We start from the raw sequence: 24,351 nt of genomic DNA on the forward strand, positions 1-24,351 counted from the left end.
TTTAAACTTCATATCCCACAATGCAAAGAGCTTCAGAGGCGGCTCCTCGCGGACCGGTGGAGAACTTCGGGAAATGTAGTTCACACCAGCTCGACATAAGTCTGTCTAACAGAGATGCTGGGACACCAAAAACTACAATTCCCACCAGCAAAGCAGACTGGTATCTCCCCTCATCTCCCACCCCGCATTGCTTCGTTTTATCCCCCTGCCTCAATTCTATAGCTGGCGTGATATCGGCTGTAGTAATTGGTTCTCAGGGTACTCTGCCCCCGGGTCCGAGGCTACCTTCGGTACTTGGCCTTTCTCCTAGCCTACAGGATCTGGGTTGGGGGCGTGGTAAACATTGGCCCCGCCCACACCGCGGAGCTACTTGGGTTTAGTCGCCATGGCGACGGACTGTAAACTACCGAGTTTCCCAGGCAGCTAGTGCAGGCCGCCTTGCTTGCCTGAGGGTCATGGCCTCGCCGGAATCGCGGGACTACAATTTCTCCAAGTCAAGGTAGGCGCTGGCTGGGCTGAGGGTGAAAAGGATGAGTACTTCCAGAGAGAAAAATGACATCGGATCCTGACCTCTGCACACCCAATTAGCCTCTGTCCTTTGGCCTAGGGCTCTAGCCCCACATAATCAGTATTGCAGAAACGGTTAGACTCTTACTTGTCAGTCCAGTAAAGACCTTACATGCTATCACCAAGAGGGCAGGTGCACTTTATCATTGGCAGTAGCAGCCAGTTTTTGTTGAACGTTAATATGCAAAATGTTTTATACATTTAATCCTCCAACACCTCTATGAGGTAGTAATTTCACATCTTACGAATGAAGAAATAGAAACATGGAGAGATCGGGTGTTTTACACATACTTATAAGTGATGGAGGCCGCACATGTTGCACACTTGTAATCGCAGCGTTGGGGAGGCTGAGACTAGAGGATCACAGTGAGTTCGAGGCCAGCCTGGGCTACGGAGTGAGTTCAAGACCACCCTATATGATGGTATACACCAATATCCCTGTCCTGTTAAAGGCTGAAACAGGAAGATCCTAAATTTGAGCTCAGCCTGGGTAACTTAGTTACTTAGTGATACCCTGTCTCAAAATAGAGAATAAACAAAACTCTGGGGAGATAGCTCAAAGGGAAGGGCCTGGTTCGATCCCAAAAATAGGCTGGGGATATACCTCAAGCAGCCCAGCACCTATCTGGCAGTCACAAGGACCTGCCCTAAAATAATAATAATAACAACAACAATGTAGGCTTTTTAAGTATCTATAGAGTCTACTCGGTATTTTATTTACTCTTTTTATTTTGTTCTGCTTTTTGAGTCACGATTTCACTATGTAATTCAGGCTGCATTGAACTCACTATGTAACCCTCACTGGCCTTGAAATCACAGCAGTCCTCCTGCCTCAGCCTCCCAAATGCTGGGATTACAGGCATGTGGCACCATGCCGGAGCTTAACTCTATTTTTTGTAAGCCATTTGTTTTCTTTTTCTTTTTTTAAAATTATTTTCCCCTTTAACATTCAAAATTGCTGGCTGGAAATGGTGGCATATGCCTATAATGCCAGCACTAGGGAGACAGAGGCAGAAGTACTGCCACAGGTTCAAGACCAGCCTGGGCTACACAGTGAGTTCAAGGCCAGCCTAAACTACATTAGCAGGACCCTGTCCCAAAAAATAAATACTAACATTCAAAACTAACAATATGTGTTATCTACTGAACTTTCTCACATGGAAACTTTTCATGATTTATAGAATGCCCAAAATCTTTCCTTCTTACTTTACCTTTCCAGTATAAGCAAGAACAGAGTCTGAAAAATTGATTGATCTTCATTGAAAGGTAATGATTTAACCCAGTGAGCAGATAGGGTTCATTCCCTGTCTTGTTGTCCTCCAAGACTGTCTCAAACCTATGCACATCTGGGCAGACAGTCTTTCTATACTACTGCTTCTTCCACATGATTTGTTCACAGATGTCCTATATCAAAAAACAATAGAGCATTAGGGTTAGGAAGTACAAGGGTTTCTCTACTGAATTCATTTAAATCCTTTCAAGTTTCTTGGAGTTTGGGTCCCACTTTTTTTTCACCCTAGTCCTAGGGACTGAACTCTGGGCCTTCCCATTAAACTATATTCCCTAGCCCCTACAAACACTTTTTTTTTTTTTGAGGCAGGATCAGACTATATTGCCCAGGCTGGTCCTGAACTTGTGATCCTTCTGTCTTAGCCTCCCAGAATACTTGAATTGCAGGTATACATCACGACACCTGGCTTTTTTATTTTTTTGAAGCGAAGCCTCACTAAGTTGCTCAAGCAGATTTTAACTTACTGGAATTATAAGTGTGTGCAACCACCCCAGGCTAGTCCTACTTTTATATAGGCAAAGGCACTGAAATTCAGAGAGGTTAAGCAGCACACCCAAAGTCACCAGCTAGTAAGGGGGAATGAACACACAGGTCTGTCAGGTGGCATGGGTTGCTGAAATCACTTCTTGCCTTTCCACTTGAGGCTGCCTCCCAGCGTGTAGCCTTCCCTATGGCTGTCAAACACCTTCCTAGCTAGAACAAAGGTTGGCTTTCCCAGTAGGTTTGGTGTGAGAGACCTCCTTAGAATCCACTTTTATCCCACCCTGCTGTCATAATTAACATCTGGGCAGCTCTTTGTGAGTCACTTGTGTTTTGGATATCTTGACTCATTTGAACTTGATAGTGCTGTGAGAGGCAAGGCAAGAACTGTTTCCATTTCTTTGAGAGAAAACTAGGCTTAAGAGGTTAAACAGCTTCTCCTAAATATTAGTCTCCAGATCCTATCAACCATAAGTGGATGATCCAGACTCACATGCCAGCTCCTAGCCATAGACCCTGTGCTTCTTGTTCTATAGCACCTGCCTTTGGTATCACATCCTTAGAGTGTTTGAGATTTCGGACATGAAATGATCACCACAGCAATAAGGAATGGAAATTTAAGACCATAGGGATCTCTGGGTTCATAGTAAGGTTATCCTGCAGCTGTCAAATATTGTAAGACTCTAGTGATGGTCAAGAAATGATTTGAGCTTAGGACCTTGCTTAACAGCATCTCTAGGAATCTAAAGGCAGAGATGACAAAACCCAGAGCCTGCATCTGAGAGGAGGGCAGGCCATGACTTGTAGATTTGGGAATGGGAGGGGAGGCTCTTTGCAGTCTGGGCTCTATCACCCACCCCTAGCTTTTCCTCTGTGCAGAAAATACCTGGGTTCTTCAGGAGTGACCATAGATGATTCCTTTCCAGAATCCAAGAACATCCAGAAATTCAAGCTTTCACAGAAATGGAAGACACCGGTTAGTGACAGTGCCCCTTTGGAATGCCACATACCAGTCCCTGGATCATGTCTGTCTACTTTTCTGCAACCCAAAAGCACCACAAATCTGAAATATGCCCACTAGAGTAATTATTTCCCAAAGTGAGAGTACAGTTCAAAGAGGCAAGGCTCATCAGGCTTTGGAAAGGCAGGGAGAGAATACTGGCTGCTCCTCATTCAAAAAGTTTTCCTAGACCTCCCCCATTCCCTCACACCCCTTTCCCAGCAGCTCAGTTCTGGAGTGGACCTCATTACTTCATCAAGCCTACCATGTGCCCGCCACCTGCTCAGTGCTGGAATGGCCACACCTGATCTTCCAGAGGTTTTTAGTGCTATGACTATATCTCTCTGTCTTTATGACACTAGTATCTGATAAGGTACTTATGTGGCTAGCATACTTTGAGAGCTGCAGAACTGCTTATGAGAAGAGTAAAGAGTTGTCTCTCCATTGTGTTCTTGGCTCTCGATTCCTCCATTCCTTTCTTTAAAGTTTTTATGTAAGGGGCCGAAGATTTAGTTCAGTGGCAAGCATGAGGTCATGATTTGGATCCCCAGTACCAAAAATAAATAAAGTTTTTATATAAAAATGAATGCTTCCAGGTATGGTGGCACTTGCCTATAATCCCTGCATTCTTGGAAGGCTGAGGAGGAACATCACTATGAGTTCAAGGCCAGCCTGAACTACATAGCTTGCCTAGTTTTCACTCTACCACAGAGTTTCTGTTGGTAGGATCATAAGATTATTATTTAATCTACAAATAACTATTGTCCAAATCTCAGAGGAACAAATACATTTGAGCAAACTTATAACTGTAGCTCACAGTGGAGCACTGTAGTCTGTGTATTTCTTTTCTTGTCCCTTGAGGAGGATTTGAGAATATGTAAGCTGCACACTTCGTGAGGCTGGGGACTCACTTTGTAAAGGTGGGGTAAGACAGGGATTCTGTTTGTAAAGGCAGAGCTGAGCCATGTCCCCTGTTGCCTAGCCTGGTCACCTCCTTGCCCCATCAGCTGTAACCTAACTCAATAAATCCCGGGCCAAACTCATTGCTCGTTCTTCTGTGCAGCCAAAACCAACCACCAGGGGACGCAGTTCTCCCTACCTCCCGGCTGCTACTCCGGGCTCTGGAGGCCACCTCCCTATTTTTACCTGTAGTGGGTAGCAGAGAGCGTGGAGCGTCCTGGAACATTGCGTTCCAAGTCACCAGCCAGCTGAGCCCAGCTGTTAAAATAACCATGCCACCACGCGGCCAACGCCTCTAGATATTTCTACTCGCCTCTCGAGTCAAACCCTTTTCCCCCAGTAAAAACAGCTGAGCACGAGTATTGGCTTATTTATTTTTGAGACAGGGTCTTGCCATATAGTCAGGCTGGTCTCCAACTCTCAGTGTCCTCCTGAGTGCTGAGATTACAGGCATTCGCTGCCATTCCTAGCATTTAGGGATGCTGAGGCAGGGAGATTATTAATTCAAGTCTTGGCTGGGCAATTTAGGTGAACTATGTCTCAAAAAATAATAAAGGGACTGGATACATACTCAGTGGTAGACCATCTGGGTTCAATCTGTCAGCACCAAAAATAAATAATAAATAAATAAATAAAAATAAAGCTGTGATAAAATGTCAATCCAGAAAAAGATATTTTTGAAAGAATACCAAAATTCATGTCATTATTATAAAAATGCACAATAACCCTGGACAATACCTTGGACTTACGCCTGGTGGATTAATGTTAGGTTTTTCAGACTTTGAAAAGGCCAATACTAACTCAGAATACATACACTCCTCCCTTCCACTCCCATCTTTCCCCCATACTGGAGGCTAAACAAAGCCAGGCCTTTTTTCTTTCTCTTTTTTTTTTTTTTTTTTTTTTTTGGTACTGGGAAATCAAACTCATGACCTTGCACTTGCCAGGCAGGCAACGTGCCCCTGAGCTACATCCCTGGCCCAGCCTCTTTTTAGTTTAAGACAGGGTCTTGCTAAACTGCTCAGGCTGGGCTTGAACTTTTTTTTTTCCCAAATGGTAGCCAAGTTTTATTAAAAGTAGGAAAAGAAACAAGCTCTGCAGGGCAAGTTTGGGCCATGCAAAAGTAGGAAAAGAAGCACACTCTATAGCATAAGCATGGGCCAAATGCAAGAGGGAACACAGTGGCTTGGGCTTACTTTTCATCCTCCTATCAGCCTCCCAAAATGCTGGGATTACAGGTATGGCTCACCACACACACACACACACACACACACACACACACACACACACACACAAACAATGTGTTATATTTTAAGTAATAACTGGGTCAGAGAAAATATGAATTTATTTTCAATTTCTGGATAGTTATTTTAGAGACTTTATATTGTTCATTCCTATTTCTGTCACATATCACCAATGCAAGATATCTTTTCTGAATGTGTTAAAACCCACTCAGCATTCCAGGAGGATAAAAATAGGAGGGTAGGGATTTAGCTCAGGGGCATAAGTGCCTCCCTGGCGAGTGCTAGGTCATGAGTTCAATCCCAGGTACCAGAAAATAAAATAAAATAGGAGAGTAGAAAATTTGAGCCTGCCTGGGCAACTTATTGATATAAAAGGTATGTTAGGGGGACTGTGGATTTAGCTCAGTGGCATAAGCACTTGCCTGGCTAGCACGAGGTCATGAGTTCAATCCCCAGTACCAAAAAAAATTTAAAAGACAGAAGAAAGAAGACAAGATGTAGTTCAGTATAAAGGCTCAGGGTTCAGTATTACTTCATCCGTGACTCGTGATTACTTGTTGTATATGTTAAGATATTATTTTCATTTAACGGGTTATAAACCTGTTCATCTGCCATTATAAATTTTATTACCATCAAATTACTGTCATTCAACCTTCCTCTGCTTAATGTAGTTTATCCTGATAGAAATCTTTAAGCTTTAATTGTACCAGGCATGTTGGCACATGCCTGTACTCATGGGGCTGATATCAGATATCTACAAATTTCTTTCCTTCTTAAAAAAAATTATTAGCGGGGCATGGTGGTACACAACTGCAATTCCAGCAGTCAGGAAAAAAGAGTCAAGAGGATCACCTCAGAACTTAAAACCAGTCCGGGCTACACAGTGAATCCAAGGTCAGCCTGTGCTACAAAGTGAGACCCTGTCTCAAAAAACCAAAAAAAGAAAAAAAATTATGAGTACGTCTGCTGTAAATAATGATTACATTTGTCATGGGGAGTTGATAAAGTACATACCACATCTCCATTCTTTTTACTTCCTCCCCCCTCCACTTCTCTCCCTCTCCATCCATCACTTGGTAGACCAGCCACCAATGTTAAGACCAACCTGGGCTGACTAGGAAGAGCTGTCAAAAAAATCTTCTAATTGTTTCATTGTTTTTCCCACCTATCTTTTCTTTTGGGGGGAGGGGTTCCGGGGATTGAACTCACCTTGCACTTGCCAGGCAGGCGCTTGTGCCATTGAGCTAAATCCCCAACAACATTTTAGCTTTTATTATGCTTTTATTCTATACCAAATGATTGCACTGCCTCATTTACTTATTATTTATTCCACAACATTTGCTGAATGCTACCTAATACTACCAACATTTGCTGAATGCTACCTAATACTACCATGAAGAGTATGAAGTATGCTGCTGTCAATTCTGGAGGTACAGAGATAGGTCAACCCAATCAGGATGCCGTAGTCCTTCTTGGGACCTATAAGTGCCTATAATCTCAGCATTTGAGAGACTGAGGCAGGAGGCTGTCTCTGAGTTCTGGGCCAGCCTCAGCTACATAGTGAGTTCAAGGACAGCCTGAACTACACAGCAAGAGAAAACTGATCTCAAAACAACAAAAGAATCCAAAGAAAAGATAACATTTTCTACACTAGGAGGGTCAGGAGCCAGTCACTATTGTCCTGGAAGAGCTCTGAGAACCTGGCTATGTGGGACATCAAAGCAGGCCTGACCCCTCCATCCTTGAAGAAGCTGGAGGCTAGACTCAGGACCATAGATAGTTCTTTTTAAATAATTCAGTCCAGGCTTGAGACTGGGCCTTTCCTCTCTCTGTCTCACTAGCCTGCGCAGTAGAGCAAGCTTGGGGGCTCTCTGACACTCACATCAGGTTTTTAGATTTGTTTGTTTGTTTTTTGTTTGTGGAGAGGATAAGATAATTTACTTTCTATCCATCCTTCCAAAGAAGAATGCCATCTTTTTCTCATTTTTTAAATTGGCTATACAGATTAATGAGGTTCATTTTAGCAGATTCATGTGTACACATTAATGTACTTCAAAACATTTCACCCCATCACCCCCCTTGCCCTCTCCCCAAGTTTCAGTTTTTTGCGGTCTTAATGTATATATCTTGCTCACCATCCTATTACCCTCCCTTTCCTCTTCTTTTAATAAAAAGTTGTCATCATTTTTAGATTCCCCATATTGGAGATAATACTCACATATTTTTATAACACAGGTATTTAAAACTCAGACTTATCTGTAAAAGACGGTGGCTTACCTTTCCTGAGTTCCTAGCAGGTATCAGTCTGTACAAACCACATGCCCTGCATTCTTTGGCCTCCTCACTTCTAAACAGTGTGAGGTGACTATGCTCATTCTCACTTTATAAAAGCAAAATCTGAAGCTCAAAGTTAAGCTGTGTTCATGTAGCTAACAAGGGAAATCTGCAACTTAAGGTAAGGAGTCTCTGTAAGCCAAAGATCACAGTCTTAATTATGAACCATATTGGTTGGTCCGATGGCAGTGGGTTATCAGAACTTACTAACATTAGTGTCACTAAAGTTGGTATACCCCCCCACTGCTAAATTTGACTAGCTTTAAAAAAAAATTATGAACCATATTAAGAGATGTTTGTTTAAAAAAATCCAGAATGTCAGAGAAGACATACAAAGGAACATTAGGAAAGAGAGAAATGTTGTCATCCTAATGCCACCTGTCTCTCCCTGAAGCCTGTACAATTTTCCAAGAGTGGCCACCTGTCCCCGTGGCCCACATATACCAGTGGCCAGACCATTCTGCAAAATCGGAAGCCTTGTTCAGATGACTCCCAGAAGCGTACCAGGTAAGCCAGGGTCAGTCCAGTGGTGGGTGAGCTGGCATAGTCCAGGCATTGAGCCAGCAGATAGGGAAGAAGGGTGTGCCTCAGAGTAAGGGTACAAAGCTACTTGGGGGGCTGGTGACATCTCAGTCCCCCACCCCCTGCAGTAGCTGGCAGCAGCAGCCCACAGGCATTGCCAAGCCTAGGTACCTGGAGCAGCTAGAGAACTACCTACGCAAGGAACTCCTCCTGCTAGACCTGGGCACGGATTCTGCGCAGGAGCTGAGGCTACAGGTTAGAGTCAAGACTAACTCTTAGGAAGGGTGGGAAGACTCCTCCCCAACCAGGACTGAGCACTTCAGATCTTCAGCAGGGACTGAACTCTCTTCCAATTCTTCTGAGTCTTCCTCTCTGCAGAAAAGCACATCCTATTACAAAACCAGTGATCAGACAAGGCTGCAGCTTGGAATTAAAACCTTCTTTAGGCTGAGGCTTCCTCACTTGAGTCAGATGAGCTGAATGTTGCCTCCAGTCTCTTCAGCTCTGGGACACCGAGGCTGGGTCACTGAATACCAGCAAATAGGCCCTGAATCTGACACCTGGGCAAGCAAGAGTCATATAGTCACCATCATCCTGGCAACAGCTACCCCATGCTTGAAAAAATAGCCAAGACATCAAGGAGGGCAGGAGTGAGGGAGATTAGTCTAGATGCAACCCAGATTCTGGTACATATTTGGGAAAAACTCAAATAGAAATGACAACAGAGAAACTCTCATGTCTGACCAAGTCATGACTGAAGGATTTTAGAGCCCTGGCCTTATGCCAGGCCCTGGGACAGTATCACAAGCAGAAGATGCCACGTTAATAAGGAAGCAAAAGCTTGGAGCAGTGGGCCTGGGATTCAAACTCAGGACTGGTTCTCTCTCTGTCTCTCTCTGTCTCTCTCTCTGTCTCTGTCTCTGTCTCTCTCTCTCACACACACACACACACACACACACACACAAATCATCTTGTGTCCACATGGGACAGGAAATCATACTTTCACTTTGAGGCTAGAACAATGGACTAGAATTTTCAGTCTCCTGCTTTGACAGGGCTCAGAGATGGAGAGGGACTACAGGTGAGAAACCAATGGACAGGGCTGGGGCTTTAGCTCAGTGGCATAAGCTCCTAACTGGCAAGTGCCAAAAAGAAAAAAGAAAAGAGAAACCAATGGACAGAGGTTATAGAAGGCAATAGGCTGCCCAACTGGAGAACCAGAGAGGCTCTGGCAGAGTGGCAAGTCGGCCCCATAGTGATTTGCCAGACCTCAGCATCAGGAAAAGCCTCCAGAGGACTGTCCCCCAGGTCTGTGGCACAGTGACGGATCTAAATATTGACCAGGGCATTCGCTCAATTGGGCTTACCTAGCAGTTTCACATGGGAACATTCCTGAGCACAGTGAAGAAAAACACAGGTCCCCACTGAGGATGGCAGCTATGAGCCAAGAAGTAAAAGATTCTCTTCTTTTGCCAGCCTTACAGGGAGATCTTTGAGTTCTTCATAGAGGATTTCAAAACATACAAACCACTGCTATCCTCCATCAAGAATGCATATGAGGTGATGCTTGGTAAGAACACAGCTCCCAACCACCTGCTTACAGTTGTTCATGCCAATAAGCCCAACACCCTGGGAGGCTAAGGCAGGAGGATTATAAGTTCAAATCCAACAAGAATTTAGTTTGGCAAGACACCATTTCAAAGTCAAAATGACAAAGGCTGCACCCCTAGTACTAGTACCCCTAGTACCCCTAGTACAAAAATGCAGTCCCACTTCTGGGTCTAGTCAGAAATTTGGAGAGGATCCTATACTGCCTTTCTGTAACTCTGCAGCAAAGGCTGGAGGGCTATGAACTGGGCTTTGAGGTCATCTTTTACATATACTGTGCTAGAGTATACCAGGGCCCTCTCATCCTTGAGAAGTCTGGCAGTACCTATAGGAACAACCAGAGAGAACCCCAGGAAAGTGAGTGCCTCTGGAGAGAGGAATCTCTCCCACTAGGGTCAATCAGGCTGAAGTTGCAAATCTAAAGGTGTACAGGTGTTCTCGCTTTGGCAGCACAAATACTAAAGGTGTAGAGGCAAAACTATAGGAGAGACTTAGGAGGCTGTTAGTTGGGTTCTGCCCCTGCTTTAAAAGCTACTACAGGGAGGCTTGAGGCAGGGGCCAGACTTTGAACAAGGTGAGCACAGACTCCTGGTGTTTGCAAGTGACAGCCACTCACCTATAACTTAAGATCTGTGTCTACTGGCTGTTTGTTCTCCATGGTTCCAAAAGGACTCTCCTATATGCTTCTGCCTAGCCCACCAAAGGGAGAAGATTCGGGCCCTGGAGCCCCTAAAGGCCAAGCTTGTCACAATGAGTGAGGATTGCAACGAGAGGATCCTGGCCATGAGGGCTGAGGAGAAGTATGAAATTTCCATGCTCAAGAAAGAGAAGATGAATCTGCTAAAACTCATCGATAAGAAGAATGAGGAGAAGATTTCATTGCAGAGTGAGGTAAATGGAAGTGATATGCTGGTCAAGTTCTTGAAGCCCTGCTCCATTCCCACCCTTGAGTACTGAGGTGACCATCATCCACTCTTCTGCCAGAAGACAGAGTCAGCCCTTCCCACCAGACCCTCTATTACTTCTACCCTCCAGTCTGATTTGCTGAGGGGTGCAGCATGACCCCAAGTCCTAGCAAGCCTTCCCAACAGGTATCTTTCTGGATCTTGGAATAGCCACTTTTTTTTTTTTGGTACTGAGAATTATACCCAGGTCCTTTGCACTAAGCTACATTCCCCAGCCCTTTTTTATTTTGAGATAGGCTGTCACTAAACAAGTTTCACAGCCTGGGCTCAAACTCGCTATCCTGCTTCAGCCTCCCAAGAGTGCTGAATTAAAGCACTAAACCTGGCTCCACCTTTTCTGCTCCTAAGCTGAGAGGATCATCCAACACTCTTCCCACCCTGTGGTGACTAGCTGCCTACGGAGGTCCAAAAAAAAGTCCCTCACTACCAGCCACTTTCTTAGCAGGTGTCCAAGCTGAGGAAGAACTTGGCTGAGGAGTACTTGCGCTACCTCACCGAGCGAGATGCCCGCAAGATCCTCATTGCAGACTTAAATGAGTTACGGTACCAGCGGGAGGACATGTCACTAGCCCAGTCCCCAGGTACCCCAAATTGAGCATCTCTCCTTTTCTGAAGCACTAGAGAGAAGTCTGGCTGTCACCACTTACCTTGTTGATTCAACATTCCTAATATCTTCTCACTCTGTTCTTATACATGTTGGGAGATGTCCCTGTCACTAGCTGGGACTATGTATTTTCTTTTTTTTTTTTTGTCTTTTTTTCTTTTTATTGGTACCGGGGATCGAACTCATGACTGCCTGCTTATAAGGCAGGCGTTTATGCCGCTGAGCTAAATCCCCAGCTCCTAGGGACTATGTATTTTCTGAGCTGGACTAAAAATAGTAAAATCTTTAAGTAGTAATACTACTGGCAGCTGAGACTGCCCTGTAGGTTGTTCTGGCCTGTACTCCCTGTCCCGGGTTCCCTACTTTAGGCAAACCCCAAGGGTGGTAATACTGTGGAAAAGACCTGGAGAATCCCAAAAAGAGAGGGCAGAAGGACCTTAGGCATACCCCAAGGGATATTTACATTAACCTTGGACCAAGCCTGAGAGCCAGGTTGCCATAGGCTGGTGGGGCCCCTGACAGGTGTCTGGGGGGAAGACCCTGTGAAACTGACACTGGCTCTGAAGATGACTCGGCAAGACTTGACCCGCACACAGATGGAACTCAACACCATGAAGGCCAACTTTGGAGATGTGGTACCCAGGAGAGACTTTGAAATGCAGGAAAAGACTAACAAGGATCTTCAGGAGCAGGTGCTAGCAGGTGGGCAAAGCAAGGCATGGGTAGAGCAATATCATATAGATGGGTAGCTAGGACCAACCACCTTGCCCACAGCTGGACAGCCTGAGAGCCGACTATGAAGAGGTTCGCAAGGAGCATGAGATATTGCTACAACTGCACATGACCACATTGAAGGAACGGGACCAGTTTTTTTCTGAGCTGCAGGATATCCAGCGCACCTCCACACCACGACCTGACTGGACTAAGTGCGGAGGTAATGATAGCCATCCAGGTCTCAAGGCCTATTGGAGGGCATGAACTGGAATCAAACGTCCTTTTTCTACCTGCAGATATGGTGGCCGGGGGCCCAGATCGCTGGCAAGTGCTGGCTGAGGGCAAGAACAGTGACCAGCTGGTGGATGTGCTGCTAGAGGAGATTGGCGAGGGCCTGCTCCGGGAAAAAGACTTTTTCCCTGGCCTGGTAGGCGAGTTTCTGAATGGGAGGCTTAAGGCTAAAGTTAGACCTTGCTGCTGAAACTTGAGCTACCAGGGGCCCCATATGGGACTCTACCTTCCTTGGAGGTGGGACCACAGAGGGGTTCAGATATAAGTTGACATTTGTCTCACAGGGCTATGGAGAGGAAATCCCCCCTTTTCTTCGGTTTGATGGTCCTGTGCAAAACAAAAAACCAAGCAAGAGAGATGTGGTAAAGCTCCTCAGGGATGCCTGGAAGGAACGTCTTGCTGAGGAACAGGTCAGCTTTCACCAGTCATGTTGGCCCAATGGGACTTACAGAACCAGAGTCCTTTAGGGCAGTGATGATGAACCTTTTCAAGCTTTCATGATACAAACAGCCCACTGTGACACACATGTCATAGGTATGCCACCACTGCTCTCGAAGTGTTAGGAACAGGGAGAGAGCATGGAGCAGACTGACCAAGCATCCCTTTCTCCACACCCTGCAGAAAGAGAAGTTTACGGATTTCTTCTTCAATTTCCTGGAGCGTCGCTTTGGGCCGAGTAATGCCATAGCTTGGGCATATACCATTTTTGAAAATATCAAACTTTTCTGCTCCAATGATGTCATGAGTCAGTTCTATGCAGTCTTGATGGGAAAGGTGAGCCTGGGACTGGCCTCAGTTTGTTGGGGAGATTTAAAGGGTTTTTGTCTTCCACCACAACCCAGCTCTGCCCATAGCACTCTAGGAAGCAGCAAGTTAGTAACTGCTTTTATCCCTATAGATGACAGAGAGTGTGTATATCAACCAGAAGGAGACAGTAGCCCAGCTGCTGAAGGAGATGACAAATGCTGACAGTCAGAATGAGGGGCTGTTAACCATGGAACAGTTGAGGTGAGGCCAGTCCAACCCACCCCAGACTCTAGTCCAACATCTCCTCTGGCCAGCCTCCCAGCTACGCAGGGAAAAGGGGAGCCTGGTAGGAAGAGCCACAGCTTCAAAGTTCAAAAGTTCTGAACTCCAATAAGGATGGCAGAGGAGGGTCTGGGAAGATGGGTGAGCAGCCTCAGCAAGATTTGTTGGCTCTCCTGTCTCTTCACAGCACCATCCTGAAGAGTACTTTCCCCCTCAAGAAGGAAGAACGTATTCAGGAGCTGATGGAGGCGGTGGGCTGGCATCCGAACACGAGCAGTACAGACTTCTTTGAATACCGCTCATTATTTACAGAGGTGGGTGTGTGGCCCAGGACCTCGCCCATCCCTTATCCTTGCCTTGATTGGACCCTGGTCCATGGAGCTTCACCCTATCTTTTGGCCCCTTCCAGAATGAGGAGGGTCGGAATGAACCCTTTGTGCAAAAGCTGTGGGAACAGTACCTGGTTGAGAAGGATGAGTACCTACAGGAACTGAAGCAGGAGCTGGGCCTGGAACTGTGAGTTACCCCACCCCTACCCTCCTGCCAGGCTTATAGGTTCACTCAGCCATTGATGAATCCCATGGTCTGGACAAGTCCCACAGGGTATAATCTTTTTTTTTTTTTTGTACTGGGAATCAAACGCAGGACTTTGTGTTTGCCAGGCAGGCAATTGTGCCACTGAGGAATATCCCTGGCTCAGGGTAGCATCTCTGCATGGATCTCTTTGCATACTGATGGACACTACAAACTGCTTAAGCCTAACAGATAGGACAGTACAAATAGAGTCCGAGGTAAAGAAAGGAGAGCTCAAACCTGTCTTTCTCTCTTCTTATGGGGCAGCTATGAGGATGTGACTCTTTCCAAGATGCGCAAGGCCCTGATGACCATTGATCCTACACTGGACAAGCAAAATATGAACACTCACCTGAGCCAGGCCTTCCAGATCCCTGTGTCAGAACTGCATGAGGACAGTGAGAATGAGAACACTGTAACAAGGCTCCAGACTGCAATGGAACGGCTTCAGATGGCTGATGTCAAGCGTGTAGGGCCTCGAGAATCAGAGTCTGGAAACTAAGACCACCTTGGGCATCCCAAGTGCTCCAATACTGCTAATTCAATTTTTAGATAAAAATTACTTGTCTGAACCAATATTATTTTCCAAGCTATGCCGAAAGTTGGGTGAGGGAGGGAAGGGAGAGATCTGGGCTGGCCTTATGACATGTACCAAAAAAAGCAGAATATTCTGTTTGTGACAGTTTATTGATAGTAGGAGGTGAGGTAGAGACCTCAAAGAATTAGATGGGACTAAGAGGTCCCAGGTGGGGATACACAAGCGTCGAGACCTGGCCACTACCGGGCAGGGAAGACAGAATTGCCACTGAATGCACAGGGGATGAGTAGCTGCCGATACTCCAGGGGCAGGTGCTGCTCCACAAGCACGTGCAGTGAGACTTGGTCAGTGACCAGGCCCTGCCTGCAATATGGTAAGAGAGGGTTATACAGAATTAGCCCCAGCACTCCCACACCAGCCTCCCTTTTTCACCTGCTCACCGTCGCATCAACAGCTCTAGGTCCGCTGGCTTCACAGTCTTGCGACCAGCATGAGCAGCAAATACGTCCAGGTCATTGCACAGGTGCTGCAAATACTTATCCAGGCTGCCAAGAAGGTTGGGGTAGAAGAGACTGAATAGTCCATTCATAACCTGCGCATCTCCTCTCTTCACCCAGGTGTCCAAAACTCACCACTTCTCCACCACCTCAAGAGCCTTCCTCTCCATAGGCATCTTAGCATAGAAGCTGAAGAGTTTTGTATAGTAGCTTATTCCAGCTTTATGGGGATCTTGATGGGGTCTGGAACCAGCAGTTCGGGGCCTTGAGGGAAGTCTGGCCAACACAGGCTCTGGAGGCTCTGCAGACAAGCTGGGGGAAGGAGTAGACAGAGGATGCTGAACTGCTAGTTGAAAAGGATCCTATTCAAGGACAAGTCCTGCTAGTTCCTGTTAAGACTGGGTCCCTGTGCTCCTTAGCCACCCTGGACCAGTAGTTCTAATCAAATGCCTGAGGAGCAGTATGGTCAGGGGGTCATACAGAGAACTAGTCTTTTCCTGGGGCCCTTCCCTTCCAGTCTAGATAGTACTCCAGTGTCTTCATGTCACTGGCACTTACTCAGGCATACGATTTTCACACTTCAGAATGAATATTTACTTCCCTCAGGAGTCCATCACTTCCAGTCCAAGTCTGCTGGCCCTTCAGGAAGCCTTCTCTTGACCTAGGTTACTTTTCCAGGTTCCTCTTAGCTCCCAGAAGTAGGCACCAGAATGATAGATAAATGCTTGGGGAGCAACTCACAGCCCAACTCAGGTTGGTGGGCTGGGTAATCATCAGCATACTTTGGGTAGGGGATGACTATATGCCAAACTCAAGTGTCTACCCCTTTCTCAAGATGCCTATAATTAACAGGGTCATGGGATCTTACACTCCGACACCAGGCGGTGAAGCTGGCTCAGGAAACTGATCCAGTTGTTCAGCCTGAAGAAACTCAGGGATGTTGGAGGCCAATTCTGAGCTTGCTGCAGAGAAACAACAGTGTTACAATGGGGTCCAAGCAAGACTATGCCACCCTACTGTGCAGATCTACTTTTCTTGTCCTGTTTTTCGAAGGCTTTTCTTAGCTCTACTCAAACAACTGCCCCTCAGAGTCTCCCTGGCCCCATACATCACCAGTTCCCAGAACCACCCAGGCAAGCTCCAGTGTACCATGCCGTAAACATAGCTTGTCACCACTCTTCTACTCTTTCCCACACTTTGCTTTTTACCTGGCCTATCAGAGATGTCCTCGTCCTCTGAAGATCTTTCTGGTTCCTCAGGCCTCAATGCCCTCTGGGATCTGTTCACACTCGGCCGTTTACCTGGCCTGTCAGAAATGTCTTCATCCTCTGAAGATCTTTCTGGCTCCACAGCCCCCTGGGATCTGTTCACACTCCACCTTTTACCTGGCCTGCCAGAGATGTCCTCGTCCTCTAAAGATCTTTCTGGCTCCACAGCCCTCTGGGATCTGTTCACACTCGGCCGTTTACCTGGCCTGTCAGAAATGTCCTCATCCTCTGAAGATCTTTCTGGCTCCACAGCCCTCTGGGATCTGTTCACACTTGGCCTTTTAGCTGGCCTGTCAGAGATGTCCTCATCCTCTGAAGATCTTTCTGGCTCCACAGCCCTCTGGGATCTGTTCACACTTGGCCTTTTAGCTGGCCTGTCAGAAATGTCCTCATCCTCTGAAGATCTTTCTGGCTCCACAGGCCTCTGAGATCTGTTCACACCCGGCTGTTTACCTGGCCTGTAAGAGATGTCCTCGTCCTCTGAAGATCTTTCTGGCTCCACAGCCCTCTGGGATCTGTTCACACTTGGCCTTTTAGCTGGCCTGTCAGAAATGTCCTCATCCTCTGAAGATCTTTCTGGCTCCACAGGCCTCTGAGATCTGTTCACACCCGGCTGTTTACCTGGCCTGCCAGAGATGTCCTCGTCCTCTAAAGATCTTTCTGGCTCCACAGCCCTCTGGGATCTGTTCACACTCGGCCGTTTACCTGGCCTGTCAGAGATGTCCTCGTCCTCTGAAGATCTTTCTGGCTCCACAGGCCTCTGAGATCTGTTCACACCCGGCTGTTTACCTGGCCTGTAAGAGATGTCCTCATCCTCTGAAGATCTTTCTGGTTCCTCAGGCCTCAATGCCCTCTGGGATCTGTTCACACTTGGCCGTTTACCTGGCCTGTCAGAAATGTCCTCATCCTCTGAAGATCTTTCTGGCTCCACAGCCCCCTGGGATCTGTTCACACTCCGCCTTTTACCTGGCCTGCCAGAGATGTCCTCGTCCTCTAAAGATCTTTCTGGCTCCACAGCCCTCTGGGATCTGTTCACACTCGGCCGTTTACCTGGCCTGTCAGAGATGTCCTCGTCCTCTGAAGATCTTTCTGGCTCCACAGCCCTCTGGGATCTGTTCACACTTGGCCTTTTAGCTGGCCTGCCAGAGATGTCCTTGTCCTCTGAAGATCTTTCTGGCTCCACTGCCCTCTGGGATCTGTTCACACTTGGCCTTTTAGCTGGCCTGTCAGACATGTCCTCATCCTCTGAAGATTTTTCTGGCTCCACTGCCCTCTGCGATCTGTTCACACTCGGCCTTTTACCTGGCCTGTCAGAGATGATCTCATACTCTGAGGATCTTTCTTGCTCCTCAGGCTCCACTGCCCTCTGGAATGTCACTGCTTCTGTCACCTCTGGAGGAGCAGCACGCTCAGGTGGCAGCCCTAAGAAGGGTAAAGATGGAGTAGCAACAGCCTTACTCACTGAGGAGAGACCAAGTCAGACAATAGACCCAGGCAATAATTTAAACTCTCCTGGCCCAACACTGACTGTGCTCTTTTTTTTTTTTTCCTGTCTTTTTCCTTTTTATCGGTACCAGGAATCGAACTCATGATTGACTGCTTGCAAGGCAGGCACTTATGCCGCTGAGCTAAATCCCCAGCCCCACTGACTGTGCTCTTTGTTGGACCCACAAAGAGAAGACTCTAGGTTTGAAGAGAGAAAGCCAGTAGGGATAATTCTTCCCAAGCTAAGCATGGCTGCAGGCCACCTGCCCCACATACTCACTGTGGTTTTGCAGCTCTGGCGAGCTGTTCTGTGTCCTGTGACGCACAGCCCTCTCAGCATCTTCAGGCCCAGGGTGAGGATGTGGCAGGGAGTGATACACACTGGCAGAGTGGTCAACCAAGGGGTGTGAGAAAGGCTGTGTATCCTCTAACACAGTGTCTGTTAGTAGAGTAGCAACAGGAATTCTGAGGCTGTCACCTGGAGATTGAGGTCCAGCAGGCATTCAGTATATCCAAGACTATTTGCTGATACCCAGAGTTGCCAAGGTCTAGTCAGTGGGCACCCTAGATCTGCTCTGCCTGAGGGGCTTTCACAGAGAGATGGCCTCAACCCTAAGCCTTATCTCCCTCCTACATCTCTTCTAGCCAGGTGAACTCATCTTCTGGAATCAGGTCCTTAGATCAGCTCTAACTGGCTGGCTGATCATGAAACCTACCCTTTTTCAATTTTCCAACAGCTCTAGGAACCAAAACATACCACTTTCCTATACTTAGCCCTGTAGTATAAGAAAATAAAGCCCTGGAAAACATGAATACATTAAGTCTGAGCCACAGGAAGGCCAGGAACACCTTGAGGAATGAAAGTCGAAACTCCTTTAAACTTAGGGTCAGGTTCACACAGTGTCCTTGACCCCACTGGAACAGGTGCACTCCTGGACTCAGCAGCACTTCATATCTACCTTTGAGGGTATCTTTCTCCAAAGGCTGAAAGGGGAAAATGCAATCCTACCTAGAGGAGCTGGGGCCGAGGAATTATCTCGCAGATCCTGCAATAGGGCACCCACATCTATAGCGCGGCGTGGGGGAGGTTTGCGGGCCAAGCCAGGTCTCTTCACTGACTGTGGCTGAAGAGGTGTGGCAAAGGTCAGCTTGAAAGAGCTGATGGGAGGGAAGAAGCACAAAGAACAGTTAAGTATGTAAGGGCCAGTTTCCCCAGAAGACTGTCCCATCTGCTCTGAAACTCTCATCTCTTAGAATGTGGCCATGCTGTGAGGGTAAAACCAGCTGGGAAGACAGGCATGGTGGTGCATAACTGTAATCCTAGTACTTGGGAAGTTGACACAAAAGGATTGCTGTGAGTTTTACGTCACCCTGGGCTACAAAGTGAGGCCAGTCTAAACTGCATAATGGGATCCTGTCTCAAAAAGACCTAAATAAATAAATAAATAAAACCAGCTGAGAGCAGTACAACCAGATTCCATCAGTCAGCACCTCCCTCTCCAACCCTCTGCTCCATCCCAATCTCCCCCAGAATAGACAACAGCACCTGGTAAGGGATGAGGCATCAGGATTCCCAGGAGGCTCTGTCAGTGACCCATAAGAGGATACAAAAAGAAGAAACCATGATTAAGTTAACCAAACCTATGAAAGTCCTCTCTCAGGCCTTAGCCTCTCCAGAGAACAGGATGGAGGAGATAGCAACAGGTGGTATCCTAGGTCTCACCTTGGGAGATAGGCAGCTCCTGGGGCTCCTGGTCCACTTCCTGCTGAAACATTGACAATCTCAGTCTCTGTTTCCTCCTGCCAGAGCCCAGCAGAACTGGACCCAGGGTTGGGGGGGACTCAAGTTCAGGAAGCCGCAGTTCTAAGCTATAAGGAGAGAGCTAATCTCAGACAAGGAAGGAAATTCTTCCCCTTCCAATCTTTCTGGGAGTCTAAGAAGCTCCCAGACCAGAATTCCCCAATATTTCAGCCAAGAAGGGGAGTTTGCTATACACCTGCCCTGACTGCTTTCCCGTCTGGAGGGCTGGACTTGTGGTGCTGGTGTTGGCTTCATCATCACCTGAGGCATCACGATAGAAGATTGTGGAGCTACAGAAACACCATGGAGAAGATGGAGCCAATGTAATAGGCTGCCCTCAATGAAGCATACCACCAAACAGGTGACTGGTGCCTACCTCTTATCAGGTTAGTACCCACTCACCAGTTAGTAGGATGTTCTTCAGTAGAGTCCTGGGCGTCTGTTCCTCCAGGTGTCCACTGGCTTGACCAGGAACCAATCTGCCAGTAGACTGCAGAAAAAAACCACCATGTAACCAGTCTGTTCTTTTTGCCTAGAGATTCTCTCATGGTGGGCTCCAGAACAAAAATAGACTTTGGGGGGTCCATGAAAGCAGCAAGCATCCTATTGTGGTCAGTGGGCTGGACACTTACTCTGGCTCCATGAAAATGCTGCCTGGCAGTCACCTTTGTTTGGGTACTCTGCCTCCTGGAGGAAGGTGTTTCAAGCAGGGCTCTCTGGGCACTGTATAAAGACCAACAGACAGTTCTGAGAATTAAGTAGGGCCTAAAGTTCCTCAGGCAGGGATAGGAACCCAGAAAACACTATGCCTCTCATAGTTTCTGTTCCCAAACACACATGAACAGAAGATGAAGGGTTTGGGAAGAGAGGAAAATATGACTTTCCCTGCCAGAAGGGAGAGATGAGGAAGATTTCACTGAACTGACTATTGCAGCATCATAAAGGAAAGTAGGGGTTAGTCACATAGACTAGAGAAGCAAGTGGAAGATTATCCACTCCAGGCATTAAAGTAACAACCCAAAAAAGTATTTTAATCCTTCTAAGTACTTATCAGGAGCTGATGGAAATCACACGGGTCACTCTAGCCCTCTCTAGTCTAGTCTCTCTCAGAGACACATAAACATCTGCAGGCACAGCTCCTACAGTATCACTCAAAGTTCTAAAACCTGTCAGGAATGATTTCTATTTCTTCTCTGTATTGAAGGCTGAACTGAGGGCCTTTGCAGGGAGCTACACTCCCCAACCTTTTTTAATTTCTAATTTTGAGACAGGTCTCAAATTCAGGCTGGGCTCGAACTTCCAGTCTTCGTGCTTCAATCTACCCCTAGAGTGTTGGAATTATAGGGATATGTCACCATACAGGGTTAACTTCGCATTCCTTTATAAGGAAAAGTTCTGCACTGTCCCACTCATGCAAATGTCAACTTTTGCACCCTCTGCAACATGAGGTTACCACCACCCTCTCCCTGAAACACTCCCAAGTCAGGACAAGTTGCTGCTCCTTTGCAAAATATCTTTCCAATCCCTGCCTCCTGACTTCTGTGAAGGTTTGCTTTATAGCTCTTTTCCCACCGTCCAGCTGGGAGCCACAGAAAAAGAAGAAATGAATGTGCAAGGAAAAGTGGGAACCACTTAGGAGATAGGTGCAGGTGCCTGGGCTCTGCAAACCATGAGCTCGTTTGGAGAACACAGCAACTATCCTTTGTCTCTAGGGGTGCAGGCACAAACAGCGGATCCAAGCCCCGTTAGAGAAGTGAAAGCAGTTCTCAAGGCTCTACCTCTGCTCCTCCCAGACTGTTTCCCTCTCCAATAGATTCGGCGGTGGCTCTTACCCAGATTCTACTCCTCAGTCCTTCTAGCTGCTAACGCCCCACCTTCGCATACCTAATCCGAGCACTCCGGCGTCTCCGCGGGGTGCAGAAGTCGGCCGTATCTAGCACGCGGCGCAACAGCGTACGTGTAGTGGAATCGCTGTCCGGGCTGTAGCTGTTCGCCATCCTCTCTTCCACTCTTCTAACTGCCATGTCAGCTGTACGCAACCGGTTCCCGCCACCACATTTAAGATAACTCTCGCGACAGTACCGCAGAGGCTCACGGGAGTTGTAGTTCTAGCCCTACTGCCGTTCACTGCGTGTGCGGTCCTGGTTGCAAATTCCGGCTCTCCGGGCACCTTTACCAAAACGTAAGGCTGAGCAAATGTAGAATCTAGTCCACATTCCGTTTTTATCTGTAAATTTCAGATGATACCCACCTGATAAGCATTCTTTTTTTCCTGGTACTGGGTATTGAACTCTGTGCTTCGTACTGAGCTACATACCCAGCCCTTTTTGTTTTTTTTTGAGGAAGGGTTTCACTAAGTCGCTAAATTGCCCAGGCTGGGCTCAAATTTGTGATTCTTCTGCTTTGGCTTTCCAGAGTGTTGGGATTATAGGCTTTTGTCACCACGACCAAAATTTTGTTTTGTTTTGATGGGGTGATCTCCCTATGTTATCCAAGATGCTTCAAATCCTAGGCTCAAGTGAGCCTCCTGCCTCAGTTTCCTGAATAGTATTACAGGTACCTAGTGCTTGATGATGCCATTCATTTTAATACTTTGCAGTATTGAGAATTGAACCCAAGAGCTCACTGATCTATATCCCTAGATCTTTTTTTTTTTTTTTTTTTAAACACAAGGTCTTGGGAAGTCAGTAAATTGTCCATGTTAGTCTGGAATTGAGAGCCTACTCTTAGCATCCCAAAATGCTGACTGGTTTAAACAGAACAGAACATCGGGTTGAAAGGAGGGAGTGAAGGAAGTGAGATAAATTGGCAAGGGCCAGATTACGTGGGGTCTTGCAGGATCTAAGAAGGAATTTGGACAATGTTTTTCTTTTTCTTTTTTTTTTGGTACAGGGAATCAAACTCTTGACCTTGCACTTGCCAGGCAAGTGTTTATGCCATGGAGCTAAATCCCCAGCTAGTCAAACAATGTTTTTATTTTACTTTTAAAGGAGCAAAGGTTTGCCTGGGCGTGGTGCAAACCCGTAATCCCAGCATTGGGGAAGCTAAAGCAGGAAGATTGCTGTGAACTGCAAGTGAGTCAGAGTTACATGGTTTAAGGCCAATTTGAATTATGTACTGAAACCCTCTCTCTCTCAAAAAAAAAAAAGGTGTGCGTGTGAAAGATTATTTTGACTCAGGACAGTATTTTAAATGGAATAGGAAACCACTGGAGGGAGGTATGAGGTAATCATGTCATCAGATTTTCTTTAGCAGCTATGTAGCAGAGACATGTAATGAGGTTCTTGCCCTTTTCCTGAGGTGACAATATTGAGAGCAGAGTCATGCATTCTAGATGTGTGTGTGTGCTGAGACTCAGAATTGTGTTGCTGTACCATTTAGCTACACCTCCAACTCCCCAAATACGATTTGAGTGCAGAAAACTAAATGTAGATTAAAGGTGATTTTATATACTAGAGAATTGTGTGTGTGTGTGTGTGTGTGTGTGTGTGTGTGTGTGTCTTTTTGAGACAGGGTCTCGCTATGCAGTTCAGGCTGGCCTTGAGCTCACTTGTAGCCCAGTGGTCTTGAACTCTCAATGATCCTCCTGCCTCAGCCTCCCAAGTGCTGGGATTACAGGCATGAGCCACCACGCCCAGCTATACTGAGAATTTGAGCATAGTTGTCAGTGTTCTATGTGTAAATGTCAATTTGACTTCTCATCATTTTTAACTAAAGTGGACTGAGAGGGTGGGGTTGATCTGTATTGATAACAGTATGTCAGTGAAAATATATAATAGATATTATGATGTTTTTTGTGTGTGTGTCTTTTTCATTTTTATCGGTACCGGGATGGAACTCACGACCGCCTGCTTGCAAGGCAGGTGCTTATGCCGCTGAGCTAAATCCCCAGCCCCCGCATTCCCCGTCTATTATTCAAAACACAAACCCTTAGCCCTCCAGGTGGGCCAGGCTCCACGAAATTCCCTGCCCTGTGTCCGACAGAGAGTAGGTGCCTACTGATGACTTAATTTACGTCAGTGAGTTAAAGGTAGCTGCCGAGTCGGAAATTTCCCAATAACTGAGAATGTGGTTGCTGAGGTCCCTGGGGCAGTGAGGCCTAAATTTCTTCCTCTTCATCCCGCAGGAATGCAGTCTTTTCAAAGCGCTCGGAGTTCGAGGATTGACCAATTCTAGCAGGCAGCAGAACCGCGCTGGAATCCTGATCCGCAGTGACCCCACCTCTCCCTTAGACGGCGCTCTGGGCCGCAGTAGCTCTATTCGCGCTAAGCCTGATGGGACTTGTAGTCTTTTTGGGCACAGACCGCTAGCGCTTGCGCATTGGTGAGGTGTGCGTTCCCTCCCACTACCTCTATCAGGATTCCGGGACCCTGTAAGGTAACTCCCTGCAAAAGGGTTCCAGCCAAATACGCTTCGTCTAATGAGAAGTAATCGGGTCAGAAAAAGAATCTGCTCTGCGAGGACTCTAGCGGAGACCTGGAAAGCTGACGGAGTAAACACTTCCCCGCCCCGGAAGTGAGCTACCTCGGACGCGGTGCATTGTGGGGGGCGTAGTCCTCCTTCCCAGGCGGTCCTTCGCT

The 24,351-nt window shown here is 46.9% G+C and overlaps 2 protein-coding genes across 14 annotated transcripts; one reads left to right on the top strand and one right to left on the bottom strand.

Annotated features, from left to right (window-relative positions):
• The first annotated feature begins 215 nt into the window (after positions 1 to 215).
• Positions 216 to 14,758, top strand: Tsnaxip1 (translin associated factor X interacting protein 1). 9 transcript variants are annotated; one of them, XM_023565977.1, is made up of 16 exons: positions 216 to 499; positions 3,218 to 3,314; positions 8,271 to 8,383; positions 8,527 to 8,653; positions 9,875 to 9,968; positions 10,701 to 10,897; positions 11,414 to 11,552; positions 12,098 to 12,267; positions 12,350 to 12,509; positions 12,586 to 12,716; positions 12,865 to 12,990; positions 13,202 to 13,354; positions 13,479 to 13,588; positions 13,797 to 13,923; positions 14,019 to 14,125; positions 14,450 to 14,758. In XM_023565977.1, the coding sequence occupies exons 1-16, from the start codon at positions 456 to 458 to the stop codon at positions 14,682 to 14,684; spliced, it is 2,130 nt and encodes a 709-aa protein (XP_023421745.1). In that variant the 5' UTR covers positions 216 to 455; the 3' UTR covers positions 14,685 to 14,758. The 9 variants fall into 9 exon arrangements, with proteins under 9 accessions (XP_023421745.1, XP_003472195.1, XP_023421750.1 ...); XM_003472147.4 differs by having other exon boundaries at positions 11,417 to 11,552; XM_023565982.2 differs by lacking the exon at positions 3,218 to 3,314.
• Positions 14,759 to 14,850: 92 nt separating this feature from the next.
• Positions 14,851 to 23,986, bottom strand: Cenpt (centromere protein T). 5 transcript variants are annotated; one of them, XM_063247533.1, is made up of 14 exons: positions 23,700 to 23,986; positions 21,656 to 21,998; positions 20,404 to 20,494; positions 20,174 to 20,261; positions 19,968 to 20,061; positions 19,694 to 19,839; positions 19,517 to 19,553; positions 18,980 to 19,128; positions 18,251 to 18,448; positions 16,426 to 17,907; positions 16,086 to 16,179; positions 15,353 to 15,529; positions 15,161 to 15,265; positions 14,851 to 15,083 (listed from the first exon to the last, which is right to left on the bottom strand). In XM_063247533.1, the coding sequence occupies exons 2-14, from the start codon at positions 21,793 to 21,795 to the stop codon at positions 14,960 to 14,962; spliced, it is 2,925 nt and encodes a 974-aa protein (XP_063103603.1). In that variant the 5' UTR covers positions 21,796 to 21,998; positions 23,700 to 23,986; the 3' UTR covers positions 14,851 to 14,959. The 5 variants fall into 5 exon arrangements, with proteins under 5 accessions (XP_063103603.1, XP_003472194.3, XP_013010370.2 ...); XM_003472146.5 differs by having other exon boundaries at positions 18,251 to 18,409; positions 21,656 to 23,904; XM_013154916.3 differs by having other exon boundaries at positions 21,656 to 23,904.
• Between the last annotated feature and the right edge of the window lie 365 nt (positions 23,987 to 24,351).

This window comes from Cavia porcellus, unplaced genomic scaffold, assembly GCF_034190915.1.
Source record: "Cavia porcellus strain 051 isolate PalLab524CR breed Dunkin Hartley unplaced genomic scaffold, mCavPor4.1 scaffold_4, whole genome shotgun sequence".
In the NCBI taxonomy this organism is placed as follows: domain Eukaryota; kingdom Metazoa; phylum Chordata; class Mammalia; order Rodentia; family Caviidae; genus Cavia; species Cavia porcellus.

What these genes read in the sequence shown, in the direction of transcription:
- Tsnaxip1 (XM_023565977.1), top strand. Translation starts at nt 456, where the DNA reads ATGGCCTCGCCGGAATCGCGGGACTACAATTTCTCCAAGTCAAG. An exon ending in GACTCCCAGAAGCGTACCAG is followed by an intron (nt 8,384 to 8,526) that starts GTAAGCCAGGGT and finishes CACCCCCTGCAG; the next exon opens with TAGCTGGCAGCAGCAGCCCA. An exon ending in AAGACTTTTTCCCTGGCCTG is followed by an intron (nt 12,717 to 12,864) that starts GTAGGCGAGTTT and finishes TTTGTCTCACAG; the next exon opens with GGCTATGGAGAGGAAATCCC.
- Cenpt (XM_063247533.1), bottom strand. Translation starts at nt 21,795, where the DNA reads ATGGCAGTTAGAAGAGTGGAAGAGAGGATGGCGAACAGCTACAGCCCG. An exon ending in GAAGAACATCCTACTAACTG is followed by an intron (nt 20,062 to 20,173) that starts GTGAGTGGGTAC and finishes GTGTTTCTGTAG; the next exon opens with CTCCACAATCTTCTATCGTG. An exon ending in GCCAGAGCTGCAAAACCACA is followed by an intron (nt 17,908 to 18,250) that starts GTGAGTATGTGG and finishes TACCCTTCTTAG; the next exon opens with GGCTGCCACCTGAGCGTGCT.